Source organism: Phalacrocorax aristotelis, chromosome 18 (assembly GCF_949628215.1).
Source record: "Phalacrocorax aristotelis chromosome 18, bGulAri2.1, whole genome shotgun sequence".
Taxonomy (NCBI): domain Eukaryota; kingdom Metazoa; phylum Chordata; class Aves; order Suliformes; family Phalacrocoracidae; genus Phalacrocorax; species Phalacrocorax aristotelis.
In genome coordinates this window covers 7055618-7067680 of record NC_134293.1, presented here as the reverse complement: position 1 = coordinate 7067680, position 12063 = coordinate 7055618, and the positions used below count along the sequence as shown (strand labels likewise).

General features: G+C 39.9%; 1 protein-coding gene across 4 annotated transcripts in view; it reads right to left on the bottom strand.

The window, feature by feature from the left end:
* Positions 1-12063, bottom strand: part of PITPNM3 (PITPNM family member 3) — a 142141-nt gene that overhangs the window by 15968 nt on the left and 114110 nt on the right. For all 4 annotated transcript variants that reach the window (XM_075112992.1, XM_075112994.1, XM_075112993.1 and 1 more), the window contains 2 exons: positions 6409-6579; positions 43-237 (listed from right to left, as the gene is read on the bottom strand). In XM_075112992.1, the coding sequence (XP_074969093.1) occupies positions 43-237; positions 6409-6579 (366 nt within the window). The remainder of the gene's footprint in view (positions 1-42; positions 238-6408; positions 6580-12063) is intronic.

Below are 12063 nucleotides of genomic sequence, written 5' to 3'. Positions count from 1 at the left end.
ATAGGGAAGAGTTGCTGCCACACAGCACCAGGCTTCACTCACTGTTGGTGAGGTATGCTGATGGCAAGCTTTCTGTCGACCCTGAGTTTTCACTGTTTGTGCTGGCCAAGCTCAACTTTCTTGTTTGTCCTTGTGGTTGATCAGCTGTGTTTGGAGATCCAGGACTCTCCTGAGAGAAAGGGATGTTCAAAGAACTGTTCTCAAGGAAGAGAGCACTGTGGTTGTGGATAGCATCACCTGCAGGACACAGAAATTAATAATAATAAAAAACCCCAAGGGGATTAACAACATGGCTTTGAAACTTGTGGTTTTTTTTTTTTAATAGAGAGCTAATGAGCATTTTCCCGAATAATATCAGATTTAATGACCATGGATGAAACTCACTCTGAGGGAGGACAGCATGAGACAGCATGACTAAATAAAGGAAGCACATCCTACTGCCATCAAAATGCAATAGCAGCTGGGTGCGTTTGGCCAAGATCTTCCAAACTGGGTAGTGATGCTGGGAGGCTATTTTACTTCACACTCAACCCCATCTATTTTAGTCATTCTCTGAGCAGAGGTACACAGCTCTGAGAGTCTGTGATACTTCTCTTGTCCTCTTCCCAACACGAGCAAAATGACTTTAGAAAGAGAGCCTTCAGCAAGGCTATCTACTGGTTTGCATGTTTCCAAATGGAACAGAACTCTCATTTATTCATGCCACCCTGACAGATGAGCTATGGGCCGTGGCTAATGCCTCTACTGAATGAAACAAAACACAGCCTTCCTCCTGAGGTGTTCTGAAACATGTAAGAACAGACATGCATTTAAATAAAAGCATTAGTGACAATTTTGCTTGAAGCAGCCAGCATATCCCTCCTGTACCTAGGAAAGGCAGAACCTCAACTGAGAGACAGGATGTACAACAAAGTGCACATCAAAAGCAACTGGCTCCTCAATGCTGTTTTTCAGAGAAGAAACCTCTTGGAGAGATTAAAACAGTGAACAAAAGAAAAAGGATAGCCATCAACGCACATAACACAAAAGAAAGCAGAGGACGCTTGATGATGTATTGCTCTATTTCCAAGTGTATTTCAGACCCACTCAGACAAATTACTGTAATCGTGGTGTGCTCATCTTTCACATGGCCTTGGGTTGGGGACCATGTCATATGATTCTTTACGTAGTAGAGGCCTGGAGTAAGTTTCTCTTCAACTTCTCAAGTCTTACCACTCTCAGTGCAAGAATACCTCAATGGTGCATACGGAGAACAACAAGAAGTTGCTGCTTTTAAAGACACAATTCCTTTAAAAAAACAAACCTGGAATCATTAAGTGTTTACAGATTATCAGAACTGGTAAAACATGTCACCATTAAATGAAAAGGAACAGCAGCATAGCTCCCTACAACCTCCTCCCTTCCAAAATGCAGGCATGGCTAGAAAGATTCTGGCTTGTTTTGACATAAGCCTGAATATCTCAACTGCATGAGACAACACAAGGGGCTGCCCTGCAACTGAATCAGAGAAACAATTAAATCCTAACATTTTGTGATGGGTATGCAGTTTGGACAGAATATGTTCAATTGTAGTTTCCATGGGAACATGTGCTTTGAGTTTTCATTAAAGAAGCTGCAATGTACTCTTCTTTCAAAGGAATCTTGTTGATGCCATACAGTAGGGAAAGCTATGTGTGTCTGTAGAAAAGCTTGATGGAGGTGAAAAGAATGGAAGGATAATTTTACTACTTCCCCCGTCTCAGGCAAACTATAGAGACTCCAACACAGACAACTGAGAAGAAAACACAATGCTGCTTTCTTATTACTTACATCATAAAATGAGCAAGTATTATACACTTTTTGTAGTGAAAGAAGCAGCACAAAGAAGTAAAAAGTCTGTGTGTCATACTAAATACTGAACAGCAAGGCACCTGGTCCTTCTGACATAAAGCCCAAATCATGTGGCTTAAAATATCACAGCACATCACCGAAGAGAGTAGCAGAATCCATGGAGATAAGCAGCCAGGAACAGGGAAGCTGCCAAATTGCACCCCATTAGGGGTCTCTCTGAAGCAGTACCTCGATCCAAACATCAACCAACAGGAAATTTCACAGAGGAAGATGCAATGAATCCCATATATGAGACCTATATCTCCATGAAATGCTCCCGATTGGCAGTGTTCTGATGAATACTTTCTGCTTCCCCTTCCAAAAGATTTACTGAAATTAAAAAGGTTGTGCTTTTAAAATAAATTTTCTGCTTCTGAATTGTTGTTGCTCTGCTGAAACAGTTGTAAACTGAGCCTCATCTAATCCTTCCTTCCCCGTTATAATTTTGTACGAGTTTTGGTTTTTCATTCCCACTGAAATGGAGATGGAGAGAGAAGTAAAAATAGTAACTTTGCACAGAATGGAAAACATGTTGTCAGCCAACACATCTGTTAGCCTTTTCCATATTCCTGACTAGTTTAAGACCAGCTTGGCAAGGGGTCTAGTGCCTTGAAACCTGTTGTTTATTTTGTAATACTGTTATTCTAAGCTGAGTAACCCTTCCCCCTACGAAGAGATCAAATCAATAAAATGGAGAGCATTTCTGGCAGTTTTTTCTCTCCTGTTTTCTGAATTACCTTTACTTTAAACAGGTAGGGCAGCCTGCCTTCATCTCTGTAGGTCAGGTCTTTGTTGAATTGTAAAGGAGGACAGAGAGTACTGCATAGAGACTAATAAAGTACATGTAATACTTTTTTTTCCTAAAAGCTCTGTGCTCAAATTTAGACTAGGACAGTCTACTTGCATAATTCTTCTATTTAAATAACTGAAATGGATACTTCCAACCCAAGACAACCTTTCTCGTGGCTCTGAGGGTCAGTAAAGGTTTTTACCATTTAGCCTACTAATCTAAGTTTACTATCATGCTTGATAAGAAAAAAAATAAAGGCAGATTGTTTTACAGGGTCTCATCTTGGATAATTATCATAGTTACAGCCAATAAAAAGAGGCAAAGCAAATTCCTCAAGGCCACACAGTAACCGTCTCCAGGGAAAATTAACAATCATTTATTTTATGCTTATACCATTCAAGAAGTACTGGGCTTTTAGACCTTAACTTCTATCTATCCATAACGAAGCAGACCAGTTGGATCAGCCACAATCTGGACTGGCACCCCTGCACATTCCATATAAATAAAACTTTGAAAAAAAAAATTTTTTTTTGCAATTATTTCAATTGTGCTGCAAAGTAAACTGAGAGGTAGAGGCTCAAACAGTGAAGAGGATTATTATCATCTACGTTCTGCTATGTCAAATGTCTAAAAAGCAGGACAGGTTGAAACCACATATTTTTAATTAATATACAACAACCATATTTTTAACCCCCAAGCAGATAAAATGCATCATGTCATAAGCAGTAAAGTAAAAAAAAGAATGCATTAAATCCTCCATGTTATTAAGTGTCAAAAGACATGACTGGTGGTAGGTCTGAGACCTGTCACAAAGCGAAGGCTCAATTATAATAGCTACAAAATCACTTTGATTATGAAATGTCAAGTAGGCAGAAGCTGAGAAAGCTGCTGTTTAATGAAAGATCAAGACAGCATGGCTTTCTGTGGGCTGTGACATAACCTGAACTTCGTACCTTGCCCCTATAGCAAAAAACCCCCACTAATTACTAAATCGCATTTTTGTCTCCATGTAACATGCCATGTTTGTATCGATCCAGTGAATAGGTCAAAGATATCTCAGATATTAAACTTAATCTTTGTGAATTTTTCCTTCTCTTTGCATATAACGTGCCGACTCTTCTATACGTTCAGACAACTCAATTTAAAACAGGTCTCAAATAATTTAAATTTATTAAGCTATTTCATCACTAGCCCAATAATGTCATCGCATCCACATTAGGAATCGTATCAACGCAAGATACAGTTGCAACTGGCCAAGTAATTGGCAGAAAGAGGAATAATTCTCTGGGCTAGTCAAGTCTCCGTGATTGCCAAAACCAAGCCTGATAAGAGTCAGCTTTCATCATTATTAAGCTCTTATCAATCCATCACACACAAACAGTACCACATTACTGCAAACAGAGTGACCCTGGGGGCAGCCTCAGTGATAAGTATTGATGCCTGCTGGATGCAAAAGGCAATTGTCCAGATAAAGTGTGCCCTGCTCTTTAAGTCCTGCCATTTAAGTCTTAGATGTTTCCTGAATCTCAATGGAAAAAGTAAATTTGATAAACTAAAAGCTTCAAGATAAACCCTATGCACAGAGCAGGTGGCTCCAACAGCTTCATTTGATTGGCAAGAACTGAAAAACAAATATTGAACCTGCCCTGCCCCAAGTTTTCATCGTGTTCTCCATGGGTTGTCGCTGAACTGTCCCTATGAATTGTGTGACGAATGGTGAAATTCTCTTCTAGAAATAATTTTTTTTTCATGCGGCTTCCAGATCATAATTTTTTTTCCCCACAGAGGCACCTATCAGGAGCGTCAGGCAGACAACAGAGTCATTTTAATCATCAGTTCTTACAAGAAAAGGAACGGGGAATGAGATTGTTTAATGACATGAAAGATTATCAGAAAAGGCTGGTTTGGGCAGTGCATAATAATAATCAGAGTTTGGTGTAACTAGGTCTCATCATAACTGATTAGTAAACTACCATTACAGTTGACACCATGAAGGCTTTCATTTTAAGAAATACTTTCACAAGCCCAGGTATCACAGAAATTAAAAAAACCCCTCTACAGTCACTAGAATTAATCCTTTGTGAATGAAGAACCTTAAATTCCAGAAGCATCTCAAAGCACTTGCACTTAAATGGGAGTATTCCACGTCCACTGAAATATAACGCAGCTTGGGTGTAAAGTACGGCTGTGATTTAACTCTGCACGGAGATTTAAATACTAAACCACACCATGGAATATTTGCTGATCATTAGCACTCAGGCATTTTTATCTTATAATACATCCAACAGACAGGGTTTCCAGATTTACATGATCTGTAGGGAAATCTTCTGACCCTGTGCCTTAGATGAATTCCAAAAGAACACCAGTTGTTCCCAAATCACTTACAAAGTCTCTGCTTCAAGAAGCACTGTATCTGAAGGGTTTACTTTTACACACCAAAACTGGTAAAACGTACCAACACAAGGTTTTCAATTGGAAAAGCAGCCTAAGGGAACTATTCTTCCTATGACAGCTATTTAAAGGAGGGTTCAACTTTTCAAGGCAGCCTTAGATATATCTCAGTGACAAAATTTGTGCCTAACTAACCAACCAGCAGGATCTCCAGGTGCACAGTCAGGCTTTATAATAACTCAGAATGCAAAGCAGGGTATATATTTCCATCGAAAAAAATCTCAGAAACAGGGGTGAGGAGAGAGCCCATGTTCCCTAGTTGGACTGTCCCTCACCTTAGCTATTCCTTAAGTCAATTCCTGAGGAACAGCCAAATTTCCATATGCTTCAGTGAAGCCAACACCTAGAAACCAACCTTCTACAACTCAAGATCAACCACTGCTTTTCAAACATTGATTTAATCAGATTCAAACTAATTTGCATCCAATGTATACCATATTTGAGTAAATAAAACAAAGGAGTTGGGTGTACCCTACTGCACAGAACAGGTTCCCAATGATAGGAGCCAACAAATAGAAAACACTGCCATTTTACTGTATTAGCCTCCAACCTAAAGCTCTGAATCCTGAAAAGCCTTTTGAAATATCCTGCTGAGGCTTAATGTCTGAAACTGTAGCAAAAAGGATAAATCTGACGTGCGTGCATGTAAAGATACACACTGATCAATTCCTTTTTTGCATGATAAGACAAGTCAAGATACTTTGCACCCGTATGATTTTATCTCATTTTCTATAAAGTCAAAACAGCACAATTCCTTCTACTAGCACCTTGCTCATCCATGTCTTCCTCTTTCCTCCCCACAAATCAGTCTATTCCTGTTTCTTCCTGGATTCAAACATTTATTACCCAGCATAACTATTGTTTAGTAGCCTACCTAGGAAAAGAGTAATCAAAAGACAATTTGCCCAGTGCTCTAATTTGTCCTAGTAGATACCCGCCATAAAGCAATGACAAGTGACCAAGAAAAACAACATGTGAAGATTTAGCCAAAGGTCAGCTAATAATAAATTATTTCAAATGATAGTCAAAGACATGGAAATTTGCAAGTGACATTTCAAGTAAAGCAGTGGTATCGCTACCAAACCCTCTTTAACACGACTAGTATCACAAAGCTCGTATGTAAAAAACATCTTGGTAATCTTTGGTTCCGCACTTGCTAAATACGTCTGTGCCACTGTCCCAGGTTACTTGTTTTTAGCATGTTAGCACATTGGTATTTCAAATCCTCTTGAGCTGTGTAAGGAGAGAAAGCCTAAGAGAACAACAGGTAAGGAGAGTTATGAAAACGGGCACTGTACCTAACTGGTGAGATCTTCCATCCCCAAGTGGGTATCTCTGGTACCGTGGGACACTGAACGGAGGCAGGAGATGGAATCTTTTCTCCAGCAGCGGTTCAAGTCTGCAGGCAGAGGGGTCAGCAGAATGAAAGAAACTGTACACTTGGCTGCAAGCTGGGCGGACCTGGCACACTTGGATGAGAAGGAGACAGAGTTTAGTATTGCCCCTTTACAAATTTCAAAGAGTCTATACAGAAACATGGTTAATATGGTCTTTTGCAAACTCCAGACTAGCATGTATCTGGCCGCAAGAAATTTAACTAAATTGTCTGCTATTTCTTATGTAAAGAACACTTCACTGCAAAGGAGTTTACAGAGACATCACAATCTGAGACGCAGACGCAGCGCGTAGCAGACGTGAAGACCAGCCAGGAAATAGACAGTCATATCTTCTCAAAAATAAGTTTAAAAATCTTGTAAATATATTATTGACCGTTACAGCTATGATGCTCAGCACTTCAAATATTTAGCAGCAAAATGGTTTGATGGGCCTATTACATCCAGAGGACTTAAATCTAGGTGACAGCAGGATCAGGTAGGTGACAGCAAGCACTGCAGTTTCTGAAGTCACCTTACGGAAGCTAACGTACAGAAATGAGGCCGGTCGTACTATAACAGCAAAGCAATGTTTATGCTTCTTGCTGAAGGTGTGCAGCTCCTGAGGTTTTGGGCTGTAACTGTGAATACAAATCTGAAAATCACTTACTCGGCTAATAAGACATTCTTTTGACTAAATACACAGCACCCAAGCAGAACTTGTACTCAGATGGGCAATCACACAAGGCTGCCATGGTCTGTAAAACGGTTGGCGTAGTCACTTCTCACCACACAATTCAATCACACTGAATCTTGACAGCGTGAGCAAACCGACTCATCATAGGCTCATTAAACTCAGTACAGTTTGGTTAGCACTGCATTACATGTTACAACAGTCAGTTTATTAACTACAAGAGTAAAGGAATGACTAAAGTATTTATAAAACATGTTTTGGAACATTACGTCGGCTCCCCAGGAGCTCCATGCAAGCAAGACATGTCTTCAAACCTGCTGTGCTATACAATAAACTCTAAATGTTCTTTTGATAGAATTTCTATTTCCTTGAGGTGACAACAAAAACCTGGTAACATGCATGATGTTTTTCCTCAGAAGACATGTTTGGTCCAGCATTATTCCCATGCACAAGACAAACACATGCTTAACTGGAAACCATGAAGAAAGATGTTAGAGTTTTAATATAAGGTGTCATGGAGTATTAGATCTAATGGAGTCTATCCTAAGTGACGTCTCTCACCAGAGACCCATCATGAAACTAAGAAAATAATCAAAAACACACTGCTGAAGTTCCTTCTCATTTTCAAGAGCAACAGTCAAGGTATTTGTATAGAAGCAAAACTACAATGAGCAAACTTGATGCGGTACGTCTTCCTCTGCTGCAGTCACAGAGAGTCACGAAGAGCTACATCAGAAAACACTACACTCTTACAGATTTTCTCAAGCGCTTTTTCATGTGGCTGGAAGGACTCTAAAAATTCATATTCTGGTGCTTGCTGCTATTAATACGGACAAATCTTGGTATAGACTATGTCAATGTTACCAAGTTCTAAGCTTAAAAGATTGATACTAAGTTGTGATACCAGCATTGCCCTTAGCAGGTCAGAACACTGCTTTGTTCTGTTCTATATGAATGTTTGTTCTCTAAAGGCTACAGCACAGGCACACCATGTTTTTTTCTCACACTAGTAAGACAATTAACCTTTTATTGATCATAAAAAAAACCTTCTCAAGATACTTGAACATTGAGGCTCCAGTTCAGGAAAACATTAATTCTAAAGATCAGGCACACATTTATGTACCTTTTTGAACGGGGTCAGAAGCAGGACTCTCTGAAAAGATTCAAGTTCAGTTGCCCAGAAAAGTGCTAGAATGGGCTCATGAACAGGACACAGTGCAAGACCCTGAGGAATTTGTGATGTGGGAAAGAAAGAAGTCCCTCTAATTTAATTTTCTACCTGCTTCTCCAAATAATCCTGCTGGTAGAGTGCCAAATCACACCCAGCCCAGGTAGCTGTTGAAATACGGTATTGGCAGATATCCAAAATGCATTAAACCTCAGAAACCACATGTGTACCCAGCCCACATCTGTACAGGCAGGCACCTTGTCAGCTCTGGTTAAACCTATAACGCAGGGAGAACGGCACAGTCGTTCAGAGAGCAGCTAAAAACAATCCATTGGCAAAGATGAAGGCTAGACCGCTCCTCACATGGCGCCTGGGTTCACTGCCTGAGGTAGGTGTGATGAATCACATCCGTGGGGCCACTTTATTGCATGTGCTCTGTGCTAAACCGCCTAGGAGACTTATCTTCATGTCATGAAGTTGTCAGTACTCACAGCCTCTCAAGAAATGCTCTGGGACAAATCTTCCAGTAAGAAGACACCTATATACGATCCAGTTCTGCCAAACCATGACCTTTTTTCCTTTTTGGACATGCCCTGTGCATTGTATTTTGCATTCACTGACTCACTCCGAGGATGGTGCAACATCTCTAATTCTGCAGGATTTTTGTCACACAAAGTGACCAATGTGGGAGTCTTTGGGGGCACTAAGTGAAGCTTTATGGGCTGTTTTTTTCGCCCCAAGCTCTCTTTGTAAAATGTTTTAAGGATTGTTATCATGGTAATTAGCAGGTTTCCAGCTGCAGGATAACCAAAACCTACTTTTGATGACTGTTGTATGTTGATTTTTCTAGAAAGGGTGGCTCTGTGCATCAATCAGCACACCTGGTAGCAGATGAAAAGAAAGTAGGAGACAATAAGACTGTTTGTTGAGGACACTATAGAATCTTTTCCTTTCCCACTATCAAGTAGATAGGAGCTTCATGCCACCTCTGTCCCTTTCCCACCATTAAGCCAGACTTATGTAAAAACTATGGCCTGTGAGATTCTTCTGTGAAGTACCCTTCCACAGTTCTCCAGGAACCACTATCAAGTACCCTTTTTTTCTTAACATACTCTCCCAAGTAGGGTACAAAATGTGCCCATCAGTTTATTGTGCTGTGAGAATTGAGTAAATTCTCCCATGAATTCCAGTTAATTGCATCACAAGAGACGCAGAAGTGAAATACCAGCAAGACTGCAAAGATCCAAGACTACTTTTGATGGCTTTCTTCAAGCTGTATTTTGTTCTTAGTATTTGCCAGAAAAAATGGAAACAGGTCACCTATTTGAGAGCATTTAAGCACAGCAGAAATTAATTCTTTGCAAGGAAAGAATATCTCTCGCAGAGCCCAAACAGTGCGAAATAAATTCTGTGAGGTAAAGAATTGTACTGCATTATAATTAAAACTGTATTTTGCCAAGCCTATAACTTTGACGTACGTATTTAGGGATCTAGAGCTTATAAATTAGAGCAGTAAACTCATTATACTATCCTACAAAACCAGAGCTTCCTTCCCTAGTGGGTAGTATATTGGTTTATTCTTTCTGACATTTAATATTAAGCATGACAAGAAAGAGCCAAACATAAAGGAAGTACTCAATGTAATTAAATCAGTTGCCTAATTGCACCTTCTAATACTTCTTGTACAGGAACTTTTTCTGTGTATGTCTGCCTTCTGTATATACACAGAGGGCAGAGACAAAGAATGCCAGGAATGCAAACAGCAGTGTTATCAAAGTTGTCAGCATAGGGCAAATCATGATATTTACTGGCAACAAGAAAGCACGTCATCTGAGATATCAACTGTTTTCATGCCCCTCTTCCAACTTGGCAAAGGAATACAGCATGTCACGTTCCAAAGGAGATCACTTCCTACTACTGTGGCATTCAGCAGTATTAAGTTCCCAGCCTGATCACTGAGGGCAAGTGCAAAACACCCTACCACTACCACCGTCCTAAGGTAGAACAGTGCTGCTTTGTGGATGTAACTGAATGCTCGTTATATATTCAGAATTCTGAAAAACACTGACATATTCATAGGGCAGCAAGTCTCTTCCAAGGATGATCAGCGCAGAGTGGAAGAATCTGGCAGAGCACACAAATGATCAGTACTCTAGAAAATAAGAATGAGACTAGATAGCGGGAGGACCACAGAAGAGAGTGCTAGAAGGTAACCAGAAGAACTGTCAAGGAAGCACTAAGGGACCAACAGAATATTCGACAGGAGAATAAAAAGACATTTGACAGGGAAATAAAAAATTGGCACGAAAGTTTGGTTTTAGCCACTCTCTTATTAGTGTAAAGATAAATATTCAGGAAGTAAGACACAACAAAATGCATCTGTTCTGCAGACAGAACAGGCAAACCTCTGGATAGAATTTTCTTCTCTTTTATTTTAAAAACTGACTCTAACAAAATGAATAAATAAAAACATCCTGAACTTTACTTCTCACATTTCCAGGTAGCTTTCTACCTTTCATTTCAGTAAAAAGGGCACCTGACTCTTCTCACCGAACTTCCAACTGTCTGCATGACAGGTTTCTATTTGTCTGTTTCCCTCTCAGCTGCACCATAATTATCACTTTAAAATGGGATTCTCTTACCATATGTACCTCTAAAGACTAATTATGCTTCACATAGCCTCTGCTCACCTTGGAATGTGTTTGAAATGCCAGTCAGTTGAGTTGCTTTCAAAACGTGCTCCCTGCAGGATACCAGAGGGAGGATGGAAGTGAGAGCTAATTTGAAGAAAATAGTTTAAAATACTAGTGATTAATGTGAAATTTTCCTGTTAGAGTGTCTGGAGGTACCAGAGCTGAGATTGGGGAAAGACAGACTATTGGCTAGAGAGTTTAGAAACACACAATCCCAGTCCAGTGAAGTATTTAAGCATTGAAATCTGCCATCCACCTCTGCCTAATCCCAATTCTTTGGAGTTATCACACTTATCCACTATAAATTTAAATATAGATGAGAAGGGAACTTTGACCTGTGCACAGAGCTGCTACCAAAATACAATAGAAGGACTCAGAAGTTGCATTTGCTTTTTGCTTTCTGGTATCTAAAGGTAAGAAGGTAATTGTACAGTACATCAATTTATTCCAAACTGGCAACAAAAACACTTGCTGTGCAGCAGAGCTTGCTTTAGATTCCTGTAGCAAGTGGAAAACTGTGGAATAGACACATTATACCTTGCCCCAGTCTTATCAGTTTCACTGTCCATGAGCCATGTCTCAGACACCTTGCTGAAGGAAGCTATCAGAACTTAAAGGCATTGTGTTTTCTCTTCAATAAATGGCAAGCAGATACAGTAATCAGAGCTGTGGTAACCTTCAGAAATTCCCTTCTTACCAGTCAGGGTAAAGCTGTCTCTTTTCTTGTCTTGCCTTGCAGCCTTTCCCAGTAACACAGGCGAGTTTCAAGTTCAAAACAGCATTATGGCCTCACACAAAATATAGTCAAAATATGGTAAGTCACTTTGTTGTTAAAATTACGACCTGAGACAAATCCCAGTAGCCTCATTTTTACCTTGTTCATGCATTGTCTGGATTTCAGACAGTGAAAGGTTACGATAAACTCGCAGAGCTTCCCCTGTCCCAGTGATCCTGCTGCACAATAAAAGGTTTCAGGAAGGCAGCGCTCATCTCTGTGAATCCAGTTACTTCTAAAGGGCATGTTT